The sequence below is a fragment of the Hoplias malabaricus genome, chromosome 5 (assembly GCF_029633855.1).
Source record: "Hoplias malabaricus isolate fHopMal1 chromosome 5, fHopMal1.hap1, whole genome shotgun sequence".
NCBI lineage: Eukaryota > Metazoa > Chordata > Actinopteri > Characiformes > Erythrinidae > Hoplias > Hoplias malabaricus.
Window position 1 is genome coordinate 40,117,606 of NC_089804.1, and position 21,649 is coordinate 40,139,254.

General features: G+C 42.5%; 1 protein-coding gene across 1 annotated transcript in view; it reads left to right on the forward strand.

The window, feature by feature from the left end:
- Nucleotides 1–21,649, forward strand: part of acap3b (ArfGAP with coiled-coil, ankyrin repeat and PH domains 3b) — a 72,257-nt gene that overhangs the window by 24,778 nt on the left and 25,830 nt on the right. Inside the window, exons 2-4 of the mRNA XM_066671306.1 lie at nucleotides 7,990–8,047; nucleotides 13,872–13,988; nucleotides 14,288–14,341. Of these exons, the coding sequence (XP_066527403.1) occupies nucleotides 7,990–8,047; nucleotides 13,872–13,988; nucleotides 14,288–14,341 (229 nt within the window). The remainder of the gene's footprint in view (nucleotides 1–7,989; nucleotides 8,048–13,871; nucleotides 13,989–14,287; nucleotides 14,342–21,649) is intronic.

Genomic DNA, 21,649 nt, shown 5'->3' on the forward strand with positions numbered 1-21,649 from the left:
TTTGTGGTATGACGTGTGGAGAGATGGAGAGATAAAGCACAGGATACACCTTCGTTGCTATGCTTTGGGGTGACATTTTTCAAAGTGCCAGTGATAAACAGTGAAATTCTGGTTTGTAGACTTAGAATAATAAATACGGTTTTAAATGATAGATTCCTGATCAGAGTCCTTTTCCATAGATGTAAAATAAGGATGTAAACATATTTCTTAGGATGTTCTCCACAGTAGAACCACTCTTGAAAGCATTAAGACTCTTTTAATGGAAAATTTCTTTAAAAAAAATACATATAGCAGCGCATTTAGCCAACGGCATGTTAGCCTATTCATTAATAGAGAAGATATAAGGAGTGTTTTAGCTTCCTTTTGGAATGAGGTACCTGTCAGCCAATCAGAACAGATATTATTCGCATATATAAATGGAGAGCACTAAATCTTTGAAGTGAAGTAACTGTGTATCGGATAATTGTCCGACTGACTGATATATGGGTGCCCACTGAGGCTAGCGTCTCTCTTCCTCCCTGAGGAAGTGATGTGGTCCTGAGGCATTAAGGCCCACAGAGGAGACTTTGCATATTTCTTTCACACACTAGATGCCAAACACTTTCACAGAGAGCGTGTCCCATGTGAGGATGTGATGCAGCTTGTTTTCTCTTGGAAAGATTCACAAATCAGCAAATTACTGTTCTCTGTTAAAGTCCTTGGCTGACTCCTCTTTGTTTCCTCCTTTCACATGATTTTATTTATTTATTTTTTATTGTAAGGGGAGCAAAAACAATTTCTGGTCACTGTCCAGTTGGCAGAGTCTGGATGCTGTTCACTCCACCTGCCCCGGAGGAAACAATGGTGGTTATGTTATATGGACAGAATTCTGAGGTCGGACTTGGTTCCTCTAAGTCTGGAAGGATAAGGTGCCTCAGCAGAAAAAGACATATTCTGGTTTTGATATTAGACTGGGTTTTGGTTTAATAACAAACTCATAATTAAAATGATAAAGGACTCATGTTCCTGTATCAGATGTCTGTATTGCAGGGCTGGGCAATATGGTCAAAAACCTTACAGTATGTTGTTCAAAGCTTAACCTCAGTCCAAAAACACATTCTAGTAGGTGGAGTGAATGTGTGAGTGGTGTCTGCCCTGTGATGGACTGGCACCCCTTACAGGATGAGTTTCTTCTTTGAGTCCAGTGATTAAAGGGGGCTCCTGACCAAACACACCCCTGAACAGGATAAAGCCATTTCAAAATATAAATAAATGTCAGGAACCATGAAGCAAACAACAAGCTAATTCCCATGAAATATACAAATTAATTTAGCATCAAGGTAGAAAATATTTTATTCTTATTTGTATTGTTTTAAAGTCCATGCGGCCTACTGTACAATGGAATTGTTCCAACAGCTCAATAGTTATTACAGCAAGCAATATAGAGTGTGCTGGAAATGCATAATCTCTGTGCTATGATCCTATATCAGTTCGTCTTCTCTCCCATCACCAAGAAAGACCCTCTGTTCCCTCCACTTTTTTCAAAATAATGGGTCTCGCTTTTGTTTTGGCTGCTTATAAAGAGAGGTCTGTATACAGTGGACACACGTGAATATAGATTGATATTCAGCGAGCTGCTCGTCCTGGCCCTGAAGGCCCCAGTCATTGGGCGGATGAAACTGGCCGCTGTTTTAGGCCATTGAGCTTGTTTGCTAACAGCCCAGGCTTTGTCAATGTTCCAGTGGCTGCTCAGCTGAGGGGAATGTGCTGAGCTGCTGTGGGAGACTGAGGACAACGCAGCATTTTAGCCACGTGCAGGTGCCCTATAGTCATCCCTCAATCCCCCCACCCCAGTTCTCCCCTTGCTCTGTCCCAGTCCATGTCTGTGTGGAGGATGTATAGAGCGCAGCTGCCTTTGGCAGAGATGGCTATCTCCCCGAGGCCTGGGATGTACTGACCTTCCTTCAGACTGAACTGTTCACAGCTATGTGACACTGTATACGGTGAAAAATGTGCACAGAAACAGTGACATAAGAATCTCTTTTGGTTCTCAATGGATTGTTCATTAAAGATTATTAAAATGTATATTTTCAAATAAGAACTGTGAAGGACAGGTGTAAACATTACTTATAGCTGCTGGTGTTCTTAGATCCATGTAGTTGCCATCCTAGAGTCCGGACCTCAATAGTAATGAATCTAGGAGTACAGTGTATATAAAGAGCGCCTGGGTTTGGTTAAAAAGGGTCAAAAACAACAAGCCACGTTATCGAAGGGGAGAAAGTGTGTAAACGAATGGACTGTGAGGCTCACAGGGTTTTCCAGAACAGGAGAGTGGGAGAGCGCTACACAAAATAAATGTTGAGCTCAGAATAAACTGTTTGCTATAAACAGCAAAGCTGCGTGTTTCTCCTGATGGACTTTCACATTTATTGCATCAGACTCACAGTGTTAGCATTGAGACTGGATGCACACCCATAAAAACACACACATAAACACATGCACACAGCCCCTAAAACAGCCTGCGAAAACAAGCTGGTGGGGGCTATCAACAAGCGTGTGATAACACAGACAGAGAGCCCATTTAAGAACTGTAAAAGCAAATCAAATGCTCAGCACTCAGCATTGATGGTAGACCAAGCAATGCCCTGACCCTTCGACTGTAGTGATCTTAAATTCCATGTATTTTAAACATCTATTAACCAGATATAGGCAGAAAAGAGTACGGATTTTTCTTGTGTAAGGTATAATTACCACTGAGAGAACGTCATAGCTCTTTTATAGAGGTTTAAACAGATGATAGTTTATAATCAAGCAGATCTTAGCAATTAAAATGCAAGATGCTAACTGAACCAAGGCTGTGAAGATTGGGTTTGTGTGTAGCCCAACATGGGTAAGTCTTTGATGTGCCTTGACTCTTTGTATGTTTTATGACCTCCATTTTGAAATGGTACTTTTGTTTCCAATGTTTCTGGCTATTGTTGGCCTTCTGTGCTGATGCAGGACTAAAACACTATTTCCAAGTTTGTAGACACACCATATAATTTGTGAATTTAGTGTCTGTAAGGTTCCCCCATTGTGGGCACACATTGTGCACGCACAGAGCTCTGGAACAGTTGCACATGTGCCTGTGGTCACCATTCTGAATGGCAAGTGTTGACAAGAGAAGTACATAGTCCTAAGCATTGAGTGGTAAAGTGGTGCAGCACTATGGAATAGCTTTGGGATGAGCTGGAGTTATTGTGATCCAAAACTAATCGCCCAACACCTTTGTTTTCATGGCTGAATGCCATCAATTCCTTACAGTGTTGTTAAAACATGTGTAAGGCCTTCCCTGAAGAGCAGTGGATATTGGGAAAAAACAAACCTACATGTATGTATGTATGTATGTATGTATCTGTCTTACAACAAAGGAGTCCGTGATTGTTATTGTAGATTTGTTCCAATATGCCAGCTCTGGGAGAGCCCCATGTGACTCATAAATGTGCACACACACACACACACACACGTGGGGCTAAGAATAGTGCTGGATGGCCAGGAGGCTGTTCAGTGCAGCTGAAGTGAAGATGCACATGCCACACTTCCCCCACCATCACCATCCTCATCAGCCTTCAACCACTCCCTCACTCACATGGCTACATGGGGCCGTTGTCCACAAACTTTTGGCCTTTGTAGCACACCCTAACCTAGGCATGAAGATGTATCAGTATTCATGCTGTTTCTGTGGGCTGGCTCTAGCTACAGTAGGATGTTTTAAACAGCTTGAACCCAAAACGATAGCAGCGTATGGGCTTTTCCTATTTTAATAACGATATGAATGTCATCACTGAATTGCAACAGTTCATAACTAGGAAATACTATCAGGTGACTACAAGCTGCAGCTGTAGCAGATCAATCCTTTCTTTGTTAATGAGCCCAAAGCCACCCTCTTATGGTTATGGCACTGTTAGAATTCTTTGGCCATGTCCTGACATTAACAGTGTATTGTGTTTCAAATCCAGTTTAAAATGATTTGCAGAGGCTTTTTAGACATTTGGATTGAGGCAGTATTCTGCTGTACAGCTCTTTTCTAATGTAAAGTAGTTACTACCGATTTTCTTCTGTTGGCTAGCGGCCCCAGCTGGTGTTAACTATTGCTTAAGAATGATCGCCATGCAGTCATGCTTAAAGAATCACATTTCTCACTCAAATGCCTAAATAGAGTCAAACAGACCTGCACATGTGGATTGTGACATTTACGTAGTTAGCAAACAGTGTTAGATAGCCTGATAGCTGTACAATTGTTTTGTATTTAGATATATATATATTTAGCTAGCATTAGCTTTAGCGGAATTTAGCTGTATCTTTCAAAGCTTTCAAATTAGCTTTCAGTTTGCAACCTGACTTTTGTTTATGAGTTTATTCACTGTAGATAACAGATGTATATTGACAATATTTTGACAATAGGCTAAGTATTGATTTTAGATATACTTCATACAATTGTTTGGATCAAATAGTAACTGCACTTTTTTTGGCATTTACGCTACATCAGAGGAACCAGGGAGGTCTTTTCAGTTGAGTTCAGCCTTTTAGAGGAAGCCCAGCTGTCTGTGTTATTCTTAAGTTTCCTCCAACAATAGAATCACTGGTATGTGGCATCCCTGCAGCTTTGTCTCAAAGATGACATGGAGAGTAAAGGCTCATCGCATTCTGAACTGCCGTGTTTCACTCAGCTGTCTTATGCGTCAAAACTAAAGCAACAATCGGTGACCCTTTAACCCCTTGAAGCAAATAATAGCAGTAAGAGTAGTTGTTACCCTACACCATCAAATTGCTATTGTTTCAGAGAAGTATAAGCTACAGGAGGAATTAGCTGGAGAATAAGCCAAAAAGCTGCTTTCAATAAAATAAAATAAATAAATAAATAAATAAAACTCCTGCAAGCGCAGAAGTGCCTTTTAGATGGGTCTCTGAATACCAGGAGTTGGCACAAGGGCTCTGTGCTCACCCTGTCCCGAGAAAGAGGCCACAATTGCAGCCAGAATCAGTTAATAATCCCTCCATATAAAGCCACTTAGAGGGAAAGTTAGAGGGTGAGAAATAAAATGTACATGAATTTCCGCTGTCCCAGTGTAGATTATCAGCCAAAAAGGCCTTCTGTTATTTAGACCAATGCAGCTGTCAAATAATGGAAGTTGGTGTCCATTAGAATCCTGAAAAAAACAATATAAGACACAACTGCTTCAAATGGATTGCAGTAAAGTCATGTACTGGCTTTTACACTTTATGACAACACATTTCTATTGTCTACAAACAAGGTTCTGTTATCTTGAAACAGGAGAATACCTATGGTATTTTCCCACGGTCTAACATTCCCAGTGTTATTTAATCCACATATTTAGTCCATATTCCTATGGCCATATTTATAATATATAGACACAGGTTATTTAATCATATATTTTTATGTAGTGAGAGGTTCATTACTGATGCTGGATTATTTATGAAATTACTTATTACTTATGAAATTTTAGAGTGTCTTTATAGCCCTCTAGACAACATTTGACATTTGAATTTAAGCTGAGGTGCAGTGTCTCCAGAGCAATCAATTTTTTTCTATAAAGATAACACAATCTGCACACAGTTGAATGAGTACGTGCACTATTTAGTAGTTACATTCCCTAAGAAGGGTATATACTCTTGGAGGTAAACTGGATTTTACCTTTGGATGTATAGTGTATATATGGCCAGTGACATCTAGTGACATCTACTGCACAGTAGAAAACCTGGTCCCTTTCTTGTGGGGAAGATCTAAGCATTATTGATTGGTTATGATTCTATATCTGTAGGCTTTATTAGTACACTCCAATGGGTTAGGAGCAAAACCCCTTGACCTTTGTGCTCCTCTTTAGGATTGCCGAGCTGGTCATGATGTGTAGCCTATTTTCTTTCATTTTTTTAAGTGTGTTTGAGGGGGTGGGGCTGTATGTATGTGAATGTGTGTGTGTTGGGGGTTAATGGATGGAAACCCCTTTGGGTAAAGCTAGTGTATTGAGGGCAGCTGTGACTTGTCTCGATCTCTGAGCCCTGGACATAACCTTATGGGCTGTGGCCTCAATTCTCAGCTGTGTATTAAAATGTATGAGAGAAGGAGAAGAAGTGGCAATGCCACAGAGGGTTTAACTGTAGAGTATTTACTCGTTTTCTGACGCTGACTGTGAGAGTGATTGATGAGAGTGACTGTGAGTGTGAGAGAATGTTTAAAAATATCAATAGCAGCAAATACATTCTGAATACATCATTGCTGTGACATCACAACCACAGATAGTTATGACAACTCTTTAACAATGAATAATAGAAGCATTGTTAACGTAAACACCCTTTAGATTTCTGAAAACCAAAAAAAAAAACGTGTGAAGAGGTCAGCCAATATTTTTTACCAGCCTTATAAACACAGCAAAAAACTAAATCAAATGTGAAAATGAATTGTATATAATTAATTCATTTAATTATTTTTGCTATAAACTTAAATCTAGGGTGATCAGACGTCCTCTTTTACCCGGACATGTCCTCTTTTTTAGACTTAAAAAATATCCGGGCGGAATTTCACAAACGTCCGGGATTTTGTTTTTCTAGAACTTACATAGAACTTCGAGAAGTTTCGTTCACAAACTAGTCCCGCCCTCCCCTACTCCGTTTGGTTCGCTTGAGTGAGAAGGGGGCGTGGTGAAGTAGCCTAGAATCTTCTGATTGGACGGTCTGACTGTAGAGCTACCGTTATTGGTCGAGAACCTCCTCTGTAAACATTTAATTGGTTAGTCTGCACGTCAGTAGTCCTTGTTTACGTCAGGCAAAGCTCCTGTACCTACCCTCATCTCGAGCAGCTATGCCGAAACGTGAATGTAAGTTCTCGGATAAATTAACAAAGAAATTCCCATGTTTTGTGCAACAAATAAAGGTGAGGACCTAAAAGGTTCAGCTAAGAATACAACGGCAGTGAGGGGCGTGACCTCATTAATCCACCCCCCCCCCCAACCCGAGACGTGTCCCCTTTTTCACCATCCCAGATCTTGTCACCCTACTTAAATCATTATATGTATTTATTGAGGAATATTGTTATAAAGGACAAAAATGTACTATTAGTACTGCTACTATTAATTATGTGTACATTTAAATGTATATAAAGACTTTCTGTTTGAACACAGTATGTGTAAGCTTCACTCTGTCTTGTTTATTTTAGCTTATAGGGTAAATGCAATTAACACACAATATAGGTCTAAGCACAGCTTTTCACTGTAAAGTGTTCAGTGAGCTGACAGTAGCATCTTTGTTACACTGAGACACTACATTTTTGTTTTTGAATTGGTGCATTTATTTGGCATTACAAAAATAGCTTCAGTTCCTATAGCTGTATAAGAGAGGCTGTACAGAAGGAGAGTGTAATTAGATCCATCTCACTCTTGATCTGTTTTACTAGTTAGTGGAACTGGGTCGTGTCGTAAATGAAGCTAGAGAATAAAGTAAGGTAATGAGACACTCACCCACAGTCACAATCACACAGCTCAGGGCTTTCACACTGACACTCATTAATAAGATTTATTTAACTACAAAGGCAATGTCCCCTCAGGTTCACCTCATCTCTTCTCTTTTTCTGTCCTTCCATTCTCACCAATCCTTCTCGTATCATCTCTTCTTTTATTAAATCTTATCCTCTTGTTTTATCTGCTGTGTCCTTTTTCCCTCATTTCTCCCATTTTCTTCTGTCCTAAAGAAGGAAGCCCATACTTCATGCTCTAGATACCCAGGAAATTGTAAACACATGGAGCGAGTCTAGATATATTAGTCATCATTAATTTTTTTTACTATTTATTATTTGATACGCTGAAGGCAGTTGCTCCTAAACAGGGACAATGTAAATGCTTCCTGGTGAACTGATGATATCATTGTTGGGATAGAGCTGTTTCTGATACACCACTGGGATAGGTACTACTCTCATCATTCAGTTCTAATAACATCTTTTCCTTTCTGTCTTTTCAGAGCGAACATTGATGAAGTCGAGACAGACGTGGTCGACGTTGAGGCCAAACTTGATAAGGTATGTTGGAGTGCAGCAGTCTCTCATAGATTATTCCTGCAAATATGATCATTGATTTCAACACACCGTGGAATTGTTGCCACCTCCTTTTGGACTGTGTTGCCATGGGCATTTTTGAAATGTGAGGAGATAACAACAAAGCTGTGTGTGATAATATCAGTGTTCCGGTGCAATACAGCCACGCTAGCTAAGTCCTAGCTCAGATCATAGGGGATTAACTAGGATCAGGAGACAGACTCATTTAGCACCAGCAGTAGTCTAGTGTTTAAACAGCTCAATCCCTTCATCACTCTCACTGCCCACTTTATTACATGTCTCTGTTGTAGCTTTGCCTTGCTGATGTAGAGTGTGAGGCTGCAGCTATTTGCTGTGGTGTTGATGCACGTTTTTTTAAAGTGGTAAATTTTCCTTCCCATAGAGCCTTCCTTCCTTCCATATCAGTCAGTGCTGGGTCACATCGGTACTATGGTTCATCTGCACGTCAAGTTAATCTTGCTCTGACTAAAAGGCATCAGGCTAACTTTTAAGATTCTGGACAAGATGACGAGCAAACACTATTACAGCGTGTGAGTTTGAGTGTTGAATTAAAGTCAAATATATAAACTGATTGTAGCTGTCAAAACAACTTTACTGCCTGAGGCCATTAGTTCTGAGCCATTTTTACCTGATGTCTAGTTGTATGAGAGCGTGAGAATGGGACAGAGTTTGTTTTGAGTACCAGTCCTGTTTTGTCTGATCTCTGATAACGAATTATCTGAAACTGAAAACAATTGTTTCTTAACAACTTGTCTCAATTATAACATCTGCCTTCCCTTAATCAAGTTCAGCTAGGTTCAGCAGCTAATCTGTGTTTTCTTATATGTAAGTTAAGATCAATAAAGTTATTCATTCATTCATTCATTATCTGTAAGCACTTATCCAGTTCAGGGTTGCAGTGGGTCCAGAGCCTACCTGGAATCATTGGGTGCAAGGTGGTAATACACCCTGGAGGGGGCGCCAGTCCTTCACAGGGCAACACAGACACACACACATACACCTACGGACACTTTTTTTTGAGTTGCCAATCCACCTACCAACGTGTGTTTTTTGGACTGTGGGAGGAAACCGGAGCACCCGGAGGAAACCCATGCAGACACAGGGTGAACACACCACACTCCTCACAGACAGTCACCCGGAGGAAACCCACGCAGACACAGGGAGAATACACCACACTCCTCACAGACAGTCACCCGGAGGAAACCCACACAGACACGGGGAAAACACACCACACTCCTCACAGACAGTCACCCGGAGGAAACCCACGCAGACACAGGGTGAACACACCACACTCCTCACAGACAGTCACCCGGAGGAAACCCACGCAGACATAGGGAGAACACCACAACTCCTCACAGACAGTCACCTGGAGGAAACCCACGCAGACACAGGGAGAACACACTGCACTCCTCACAGACAGTCACCCGGAGGAAACCCACACAGACACAGGGTGAACACACCACACTCCTCACAGACAGTCACCCGGAGGAAACCCACACAGACACAGGGAAAACACACCACACTCCTCACAGACAGTCACCCGGAGGAAACCCACGCAGACACAGGGTGAACACACCACACTCCTCACAGACAGTCACCCGGAGGACACCCACGCAGACATAGGGAGAACACACCAACTCCTCACAGACAGTCACCTGGAGGAAACCCACGCAGACACAGGGAGAACACACCACACTCCTCACAGACAGTCACCCGGAGGAAACCCACGCAGACACAGGGTGAACACACCACACTCCTCACAGACAGTCACCCGGAGGAAACCCAAGCAGACACAGGGAGAATACACCACACTCCTCACAGACAGTCACCCGGAGGAAACCCACGCAGACACAGGGAAAACACACCACATTCCTCACAGACAGTCACCCGGAGGAAACCCACGCAGACACAGGGAGAACACACCAACTCCTCACAGACAGTCACCCGGAGGAAACCCACACAGACACAGAGAGAACACACCGCACTCCTCACAGACAGTCACCCGGAGGAAACCCACGCAGACACAGGGTGAACACACCACACTCCTCACAGACAGTCACCCGGAGGAAACCCAAGCAGACACAGGGAGAATACTCCACACTCCTCACAGAAAGTCACCCAGAGGAAACTCACACAGACACAGAAAGAACACACCGCACTCCTCACAGACAGTCACCCGGAGGAAACCCACACAGACACGGAGAAAACACACCACACTCCTCACAGACATTCACCCGGAGGAAACCCACGCAGACACAGAGAGAACACACCACGCTCCTAACAGACAGTCACCCAGAGGAAACCCACGCAGACACTGGGAGAACACACCACGCTCCTAACAGACAGTCACCCAGAGGAAACCCACGCAGACACTGGGAGAACACACCACACTCCTCACAGACAGTCACCCAGAGGAACCCTACGCAGACACAGAGAGAACACACCACACTCCTCACAGACAGTCACCCGGAGCGGGAATCAAACCCACAACCTCCAGGCCCCTGGAGCTGTGTGACTGCGACACTACATGCTGCACCACCGTGCCAAGATACAGATTAAGCAAAGCCACAATGTTACTTAAAGTAGCAGGTCCCAAATACACTCAAATACATATATTTGATATATATATATATATATATATATATATATATATATATATATATATATACATCTCACATATATGTATTTGAATGTCTTTGGGACCTGCTACTTTAAGTATATATATATATATATATATATATATACAGACCGAAAGGATGCAGTAACAGCAGCTGCTCCCCCAGGTCCTAGTGCACTCAAATTTAATTACACTGTGAATATGGAGAAAGAGAGAACCGTAGGTGAAAACGAAAGAATTGGTGGGGGCTAAAGAACATTTATTGGGGTTACAGGTCTAACCTAAAACAGGTCTAACTGCATCCATCATTAAAAGTGCAGGTAATCTCATGTTTGGGAAAGCTTGTATGTTGCTTTAGTTTGCATTAAATAAACTATTAAGGGACAACATATCAGTATTTTAGTCAGTGGGGGCTGTTACTGCAATAACTGGGTTTACATTAATTGGGCACGGACCTAAGTTATGTATTTGTTATGCCTAGGTGATCAACTCTTTACATCCAGGCTAATCTGGTGTAATCAGCCATGCAAGTGCCAAGGGAATAATCAGTGAAAGTGCAATGTATGCTCTTTTATCATTGCCTTTTTTACTTATTTACTCTCTCTCTCTCTCTCTCTCTCTCTCTCTCTCTCTCTCTCTCTCTCTCTCATACGCACACACACATTTCTCTAATACATGCTGACACCACTACAAGCATATACTCGTGTGCCATCATACATGTGCTGCTATGGACTGCCTCCACCATAGTCTGTCGTATACGCTCCAGTTTCCTGCTAATGTGATTAGAACGAGTCTGCCGTTCCTTCACATTGCGTCAATGTAATGACGGGGACAGATGCCACGTTGAGAAACCCCCACTATCTCTCCCACTTCCACATGCTTCCACATTATATTTTTCAGTCGGGTCATAACCAGTAGAATGGAATGCATTTGCAGGCTGTAACATCAGCGTAATTGGTTTTGCTCAACAGTGTTGATTCAGAGGAGGATTCAGAAGTAATACAATCACATTAGTACACTGACGGCTAATTGAACTGCTCCAATTTTCAATAAATAGTCCATGAGAAATGTCCTTACAGGATATGGATTACCCCTTTTTGTTTGGCAATAACGATCCACCACAGACAGTCTTTCTGATACATTTGTGTTACTCCATTCATCATAAATTGTTATCCCTTCAAAAACAAAGACACAACCTTTTTTTCTGAAATCAGTGATAGTTTGAAATTAGTTTCTTGGCATTTGCTGCAATAACAGCTTCTCAAACGACTTTCGAATAGATCATTTGATCATTTCTGTGAAGATGTGACGGTATTCTGCTATGGGAACATTAATAAACTCAAGGACTGATGTTGAATGATTACTTCTGGCTCAAAATCACCAATCCAGTTTATCGTTAAAGTGCTCCATTAGTTCAAAGAACGCAATTCCACAGCTCCACAGCCTAAAACTGGTGTGACCTTAGGCTCATGTACAGCTGCTACAGAGCATTCAAATGTGGTTCATGCTTTTTGCAGAGATCAGAACAGTTATTAACAGTCATTATTACAGAAAGACATGTTAAATGAGGATTTATGTGTACATAGGATTCATCTTTGCAAAAGCTATATTTAGCCTTAGGTTGTATATATATTCAACTTATGTATGCAGTCAGACCTGACACTGCACATGTAGAATAATGTATTTTGCGTGTGATCCCCCTTATCGGCAGTGCATGGTTTCAGTAATGTAGCCAGGTAATGGGTCATTATTGTCATGCTTTGAGTGATATCAGTGGGTTTCAAACTCACACACAAACACAGCCTCTTCCTAACCACGCACGTGCATGTGGTGTGCACCCAGACCTAATGGATTATGAATGGTACAGCAGAACACTTAAGAGAGTGAACATGAATTATATGTGTAACACAGTACAGCAGACTGTGACTGCATGTGTCTATCTGTATGTGTGTGTGTGTGTGTGTGGGAGAAAGAGAGAGAGAAAGAAAAATAAAGAGAAGTGAAATAGAGAGTGCCACTTAGGCTGGTCACAGAAGGTACCTTTTTTATAAAATAGGTTAAAAAACCTGCAGATACAGCTATGGGACTATAGTGTTAATGTATTGCTGATTTTATTTTTTGTGTGAGGGGGCTAGGCATTTGGTGCAGTTGCTCTCTTTTTATAAAGTCGTAATGGAATGAGCTCTCTGCTGTGATCTATGTTTCAAGAGTAACTCAGTTTGGCATTTTTTCAGTGGCTTAATTGTAAAAATATTCTATGTGCACTGAAAAAACAATCACAGATGTAGTAGATACTGTGTCTACTCCCTACTTCTCCCTGTGTCTGCGTGGGTTTCCTCCGGGTGAATGTGAGGAGTGTGGTGTGTTCTCCCTGTGTCTGTGTGGGTTTCCTCTGGGTGAATGTCTGTGAGGAGTGTGGTGTGTTCTCCCTGTGTCTGCGTGGGTTTCCTCCGGGTGACTGTCTGTGAGGAGTGTGGTGTGTTCTCTCTGTGTCTGCGTGGGTTTCCTCCGGGTGACTGTCTGTGAGGAGTGTGGTGTGTTCTCCCTGTGTCTGTGTGGGTTTCCTCCGGGTGAATGTCTGTGAGGAGTGTGGTGTGTTCTCTCTGTGTCTGTGTGGGTTTCCTCCAGGTGAATGTCTGTGAGGAGTGTGGTGTGTTCTCTCTGTGTCTGTGTGGGTTTCCTCCAGGTGAATGTCTGTGAGGAGTGTGGTGTGTTCTCTCTTTTACAGTGTCTTCCAGTGGAAATGAAAAAGGAATTTCCTTCTCCTGTGAAGTTACTTATTTGGAGATGCATGCTTTGCTTTGGCAGGAACGATATTCTGCTTCTTTTGTTTGTGTGTGTGTGTGTGTGTGTGTGTGTATGTTTGCTTGTGTGTACACCATCATCTATCCCCTCCTGCTGTGTTTATCCATGTGTATTAAGCAGGCTGCAGCCTAACACCTTCACAGTACTGGCGTGTTCAAGTTTATGTTTATGTTGGCGCTCTCACTTGCTCTTGGGTGATAATTGTAGGGTGATCTAGGAGTAAACACTTGGCAAACTATAATTTTAGAGTCAAGCCTAATTTTCTCTGCACTTAAGGCCCTCAACTTAAACCTCAAGCGATTGGACAATAAAACGGGACAGTAAGGTTTATGTTTGTCTTTCTCTCTGTTTCTCTGTTTCCATCAGCTGGTGAAGCTATGCAGTGGGATGATCGAAGCGGGCCGAGCGTATGCCAGCGCCAATAAGCTCTTCATCAACGGCATTCGAGACCTGTCTCAGCACTGCAAGGAGGAAATGATCTCGGTGAGTTAGTGTGCAAAGGAGAAAAAACTCTACAGTCGTAAAATGACCAGTATTTATGGTGTTGTGTAGGGGTATAAATTTCTGACCTTTTCAGTACACTTGTTATATTACAGGGAATTGTCTCCTCCTCCTGTATAATGTCCCTGAGGATGTGCTTCCTCCATGAGAGTAGAAAAGAAGCCAGGGATGTAGTGAGAGAGGACCATCCTCCTCATAAAAGAAAATTTTAGGCAATTACTGCAATTCATTAAGTCCTGTAAACAGGTTTATTTAATGTGTGTGTGTGTACTGTTTTGTAGGAGTGTCTGGAGAAATGTGGAGAGAGCCTTCAGGAACTTCTTAACTACCACATGGTGAGGCACAGCTCCCTGTTTTGACTCTAAGCGCACACATGCGTTGCTAATAAAACATGCACACACACGTACGCACGCATGCACACACACACATCCCCCATTCAAATAGTGCAATGGTCCATCATATGGTTGCACCTTTAGCTGTCCCCCTGTGTGCTTTATTGTGAAACAGCGTTACGTTGCCTGTGAAGCACAACCCAACCCCCGGAGAAAAGTTTAATCTTTTTACGCGGAGCGTTTCACATCACATGTGACTGATGCATTCCACATGCCATGCTCTTAACGACCATCTGCACAGACCTATAACCATATAGTAGTAATCTGATTCAAGCACAGCACGACGTGAAACTATTTATACTAACTAACTAATCTAACATCTATATTGCAGTTTAGCTTGGGGTTGGATCTCCCTGGTGAAGGAAGCTAGCAACATGAGCTTAACTAGCAGCAGCAGTGCAAAACTAAAGAAGAAAACCTAAGATACCAAACATGCTTTGTCTGATAAGTTAAACACGAGGCAAGGGAGGAAATCTGTGTTTATATTAACTATCCTAGAAGAAGCAAAGCACTTCGCACATTTTCCTTTTACTGTAAAGTAAATCCACAAAAAGCCATATTAGTCAGTGCTTGGCTTTACACTGAGTGAGCTACAGAACTAAAACCTTGGCGATACATTATGCGCTAAGCATTAGTTTTCACCTCAGTTTCACCTATTTACATGAAATTGACTTTTTTTACCATCTAAAATGAGATAAAACATGAAACCTCCTGCCATTTGACCTTCTTATACAATCAAAAAGTCAGAAAATAGAAATGTGTGGGATATAGACAGAGAACGTCCTTTCCTGTGTTTGAGGGCTGGTATAATTGGAAACATAACACGAGAAAGAGAGACAGAGCAAAAGAGGAAGAGGGAAGTAACCTGAGAGTATATAGCCCTGTGTGACTTTGGTTACCAAAGGCTCCTTTTGCTTCCTCCATGTTTTTATTATTTTCACTGAATCCATAGAGAAACTCACTGGCCACTGGTATGTGCTCCATATGTGTCTCCAAAGCACCTGATTTCTCTAATTAGCCTCCATTCTTTTATCTTAGCATGGAAAAGAATGAGTACCTGAGAGCACGGCAGCCTTGAATAAAACTCTGGGGCTTTCTGGAACAGAGGAAATTCCATGGCATGGATATAAAAGACCTGTGGCTTTTTAATTGTCAGCTCAAATACTGCTGATCCTTTCCTGCCTCTAGATGCATCAGCATAAGTCCAGAACTTTGTTTGTCTCTCCCTGGAGTCTGTTTTTTCTACCATCACAGTTTTTTATGGTTAATTAGAGCAAGTTTATTCCTGTGATAAACTGTTTTTGTGAGGTCTGTCTGCGGTGGAGATGGTAGATTCCTTGCCACTGACCACAGAGGCATGACATTTTTAGGTCACAGTCTTTTGAGAATGTGTAAAGTGTTGACAAAAATTGAGGCAAAATCTGTAATTTTGCATGAAGGGATAAATTGGCCAAAAAAAATGTACATATGTTTCCACTTAACCTAAATGTAATTGATCTACTAAGACATGTTTGGAGGTTGATGGAGCTAGCAATGTAACGGAAGCTAGTATGTAACGGAAGCTAGCACGTAACGGAAGCTTGTAGTTATTGTGTTGGCACTGGATATCCGATAATTGCACATGTTGCAAACTAAATCAAGTTCATAAATCACAAATAGAGTTTCTGAGGGGCCTTCTGACATTGTACAACACTAACTTATAATAATTAATGCAAAAAATGTCTGCTACCGATGTTTTAAGCTAGCAGTGGATTCTAAAAAATGCTAGCTGACTAGCTAAACTAGCAACAGAACTGAATCAGACTCTGTAAACCAGTGTAGACACGTTTACACCATCAAGGCATCTAAAATGAACCAGTGCAGATATATAACGTGTTTCATTATTATGAAAATAACAAATTAATTAGAACTGCTAGCTAAAAACACAAGAAAATAATGAGTGGGAGGAGCTAGGACAGGTCATAGTGACATGAGACAGCTTTACTGTTAAGTGATGGATTGTAAATGGTACTGTCCTCTCCCTGTCTCTCTTCTTCCATCCAGGAACAGAGAGGACATTGAAAGACCTTCACAAAAGACCTTCACTGTAATTCACTGCTGCTTCCATTTTGTTCTCTCCTGTCTGTGATGGAGGTCAAAGCCCTTAACATAATGCTCTGTAAATCAAAGGGCCAAAGGGTTTTACACTAGATCTAATTCCTCTGTCTCGTAAATCCTTAGCCCTGCGTTGTGTTTGATGCGTGTTTGACGTGAGGAGCCCTGCTGGTGTGATGTCTGTTGCCCAGCTGTGCTATTTGGGTTTATGTTGTGAAAAAACACACACACAAAAAAAATCAGTTAATATTAAGCCTATGATATTCTCCTTCTGTGTCTTTCAGCAGTGTCCCAAACCCTTGATGAGTACACTACACCTCCAAAAGCTTGTAGTCCCCTCTGTTTATGTGTGCAATCTCCATAAAAACAGGATTGCTAATAGAACAAGAGGTTCTAGAATACATCTATTTTAAAATGAATAACCATGCCTTATTCTTGTATCTAATCCTGCATTAGTAACAGTGGCAGTTCTGTCTGCTCAAAGCGATTTGAGCTCCTACCGAGACTTGGCATGGCAATGTGTCATAAAACCGAAGACAAGTATATTTCTGAACAGGTCTGCTCTAAGTGTTTCATTAGGGACGTCTGAAATGAAAGCAGCTCCTCTCCTGCTCTCACAGTTGGCCGTAATTACTGCTGTCTGGCACTTTGTCAGGGAGGAGAGAGACGGTGATGGTGAGCGAGAGATATTGGCAGAAAAGGGGAGAGAAAGAGACAGGGAAAGAGAGTGAGGGCGAGAGAGAGACATGTTTAACACCCTCACAGCTGAGCTGAGTCTGTAGATTTATTTGCAGAACACGATGAGCATTTAAAGGACACTTTTCTCACCTTTTCTCCACTCTGGTTTTCGTATCTCAAGCCAGTGTGTGATCCCACATGCTCCTCAGGGGTGTTGCGCAAGCCCACGCTGGGCGTCTCTCCGTTTTTAAGACTAGATGTGGCCTCAGCAGCAGGCAGCCCATGAAATCCCCCCCACCCTTATGCCATCAAGCATCTGTGGAGGCGTCTCTGGGCCTTAGATGAAAGATGTAAAAGGCAAGCCAGGATTACGTTACAGAATGGCGCATGATCTTTGTTTATTTACTGGGACGCCCAGTTGCGTAGTGGTGGAGCTTACTCACCCGTCATCGTCATCACTCAGGACTCCTGCCAAAGGAGCCCACCCAACACCTCTGAGCAAAAGCTTACGACACCTTGTCACAGCTTGCCATGCAGTTTGGTGGCGACGTGAATCAATACTGAATTTCACGGCCTGCCACACTGCAAAGGGAAGGTTATGCAACTGGAATAACTTTTATTTATCTACAAACTCTCTCTGTATATATATCATAAACATCTACAACTATATACATAGATGCTCTAGCTGGATATAACCTCATCCTTGTGCCTTTCCAGTGTCAGAATTCACAATTCTTTCTGGTTAGACCCACAGGAAGGCCCATTGGGCTTGGTTTTTTGGCGTTTTCACATTTTTGAGGTCAGTGTGGAGCTAGGAGTCTGTCCAACACATGTGTCCTAAAACCCTGCTGTGTAAGGCTTGGCCCACGTCTTTTTTTATTTGGCTTTATTATGCAATGAACCCGTTTCCTTAGCATGGAAAAAAAATACAGCCAAATAAACACTGTAACTGAAACAAGACTGGACACAGATTGGACTTTTATGCCTTTGCTTTATTTCCAGGGCTGTGTTTTTAGGAAAGGAGTTTGCTTTACTGTTGTCCAGTTGGAGACCTTTTTCCCAGGCATCGTTTTCTTGTTTATGTAGAACTTCCTCTCCAGTGCTCTGTTGCATGTTTTCTTTTAATGCTTGGGAGGGGACTGCAGCAGAGTGCTCTTCCATACATTCATTCCTCATTAAACAGAAACACTTACGTATGTAATGCCATGTCACCATCACGTCAGTGTCAGAGAATAGTCCATCAAACAAATTTATCTTAGGGCATCCCTATTATTATATGAATATTGAACAATGAAAATTATAAAAATGCGTATTTTCAAGGTTCCAATTTTATACCACCTTCCTTCAGAATTTGTCACTTCCCCGGAGAGAGAGAGTTGTGGGTTCCTCATGTGGGGAGCATCTGCAACATCTTGGTGCTATTAACGACCCTGAGTTCCAGGTCTCTTCTGTCTCATTCATCCTCTTTCTCTGTGTGTCTTGCTCTCTCTGGAGGTCAGCTGAGGTTCTGTGGGCCTGTAGGGAGCTGCAGGATTCTTTGTAACAGTGATGTGTGAGGAGCTGTGTGCCGCTGCATGCAAGTGCCTGGCACAACATGAAAGAGCCTCGCTGCTCTCTTTTAGAATACCCAGGCTTCAGGCCACTATTAAACACCCTCACTCTCCTCTCTCCTCTCTCTCTCTCTCTCTCTCTCTCTCGCTCGGTTTGATTCACAACATTTAAGTTACGATGATTGGTGACATTAAAGGGAAACAAGTCAATGAAGGTGAAATTGATTGCTGTAGAGCCATTGCGCATGAGCCTAACTTTACCATAGTCAATGCCAAGTGTCAATCCATGTGGTTTGCTCATCTACAGGCACACTCTTTCTGTGTGTGTGTGTGTGTGTGTGTTTGTGTTTGTGTGTGTGTGTGTTGGGATGTCTTGATGCATTATGGAAGTCTTAATTACAGTTCCACCTCAGGAGACTATTCTTGGTTCAGTGGATCTTCGACATAATATGCCCTACTGTGTGTGTCTGTGTGTGTGTGTGTGTGAGAGAGAGAGAGAGAACGAAAGAAAGAGACAGAGAGAGAGAGGGAGAGAGACAGGAGAGAGAGAGAGAGGAGAGACAGACAGGAGAGAGAGAGAGGAGAGACAGATAGGAGAGAGAGACAGGAGAGAGTGAGAGAGAGAGACAGGAGGGAGAGAGAGAGGAGAGACAGATAAGAGAGAGAGACAGGAGAGAGGGAGAGAGAGAGAGACAGAGAGAGAGGAGAGAGAGAGAGAGAGAGAGAAAGACAGATGAGAGACAGACAGGAGAGAGAGAGGCAGGAAAAGAGTGAAACTGGGATTAAGGGAGAGAGAAAGCCTGTGGGAGGGGTCTGACAGAAGACGACAGCCAATAAAACTAAGTGGAAAGTAGCTTCAAAATCTCAGCCTGGGTCAGTTTCCTGTTAGTTTTTGGTGTCTGGAGATGTAACCGCACCAGAGTTAACTGATGAAATCACCACATACTGGATAATGAACTGAAGCAGAGAGCGGTGCCCTGAGCCCTGGACCTCTGGTCACCGTGTGGAAAGGACGGGTCATGTGTCATGGGCATTTTTGGGGTTAGTGGAGGGGGAAACGATGATTCCAGTCTAGACTCAGAGCAGGAATGCTGGGCCACATTAGGGACTGAAGAATGCATCACTGAGTGAAATGCTCATGAATGACTAGAAATTGTCAGCTTTTTTTTTTTTTTTTTTTTTTTTTGTGGTGGTGGTGGTGTTGTTTTTTTAAACATATATAATATCTAGTCTCTCAAAGACTCTGAAATGCTAGCTTTATATGAAAAATAACCCCAGAGAACATTATGTATTCGGTGTAATGCCCAAGCATTCATTTACACTATATATTCCTTTGTGATATATTTCTAGAAGTATTTATTATGGCGAGTGTAAGCTATTTTAAAAGGGACCCACATCATTTAAGAACTAGTTACTTATATAATTTCATAGGTAATCAATAGTAATTGAATGGGATGCTCCAGAACAGTTGCATAATGAGTCTAAACTCCCCAACATTAGATATAAAGCCATTAAAGATTAAAGTACATTTTTATCCAAAGTTTTGGGTTCATACTTGTGATGTATGTGTACATTTTGGACCATGGAGTATCATCTTTCTCTCTCTCTCTCTCTCTCTCTCTCTCTCTCTCTGTGTGTGTGTGTGTGTGTGTGTGTGTGTGTGTGTGTGCATGTATGTGCGTGCATTAGTGTGTGTGTGTATCTGTGTAAAGCACGTTTGGCAGATGACCTATGCTATATTCATGCTGCATGTGACATAGTGTCACATGTCCTTCTTCTGCAGCTTATCTCTGCTCTAAAGCCCCTGTGCTTCTAATGCTGCCAGTACTGAGATGATTACTGCTCTCTTGCCCCTGATGTAGCCGCTCTGACGACATGTTTTCATGTGTATTATGGGCACGTCAATATGCCTTCATAGTTGGAACCCTCGTGAGAAGTGTCCTTAGACAAAAGCCTCGGGGCCTGAGTCTGATTATGTGTCACTGTGTGTGTGTGTGTGTGAGATTGTTTGACTCCCAGAACCCTAATCCTGTCTGTGCCAGCGACTTATTTTACCCTTTCCAAGCATCCGCCCCATGACATGAGCATCAGTTCCAGGAGAGAGAGAGAGAGAGGGGTGTGTGTGTGTGTGTGTGTGTGTGTGTGTGGATGTATCATTGTTGGGAAAGTGCAGTGCCAGAACTTTTTCTGCTTTTGCAGTTGCACTCTGCCATCTAGTGTTCATATTTGGGTATTGACGACAGATGTGGTGTCCTACTACAGATGTGCTGTAAGGCTGAAGGCAGTGAGTTATTATTTAAACACATAGACACATATGGAATCTGTTGCCATTTTTTTTTTATATTTACATGTTTTGGCCCCGTTCAACTTAACAGGGAACTTTAAAATAACTTTAAAAAGCTGAATTAACTGATCAGAAGGCCTGTCCACAAACATTTGTCCATCCATCCGTTACCGCTTATCCAATTCAGGGTCACGGTGGGTCCAGAGCCTACCTGGAATCATTGAGCGCAAGGCGGGAATACACCCTGGAGGGAGCGACAGTCCTTCACAGGGCAACACACACACTCACACATTCACTCACACACTCACACCTACGGACACTTTTGAGTCACCAATCCACCTACCAACGTGTGTTTTTTGGTCTGTGGAAGGAAACCGGAGCACCCGGAGGAAACCCACGCAGACACAGGGAGAACACACCAAACTCCTCACAGACAGTCACCCGGAGGATATCCACACCGACACATGGAGAACACACCACACTCCTCACAGACAGTCACCCGGAGGAAACCCACACAGAAACAGAGAGAACACACCACACTCCTCACAGACAGTCACCCGGAGGAAACCCACGCAGACACAGGGAGAACACACCACACTCCTCACAGACAGTCACCCGGAACGGGAATCGAACCCACAACCTCCA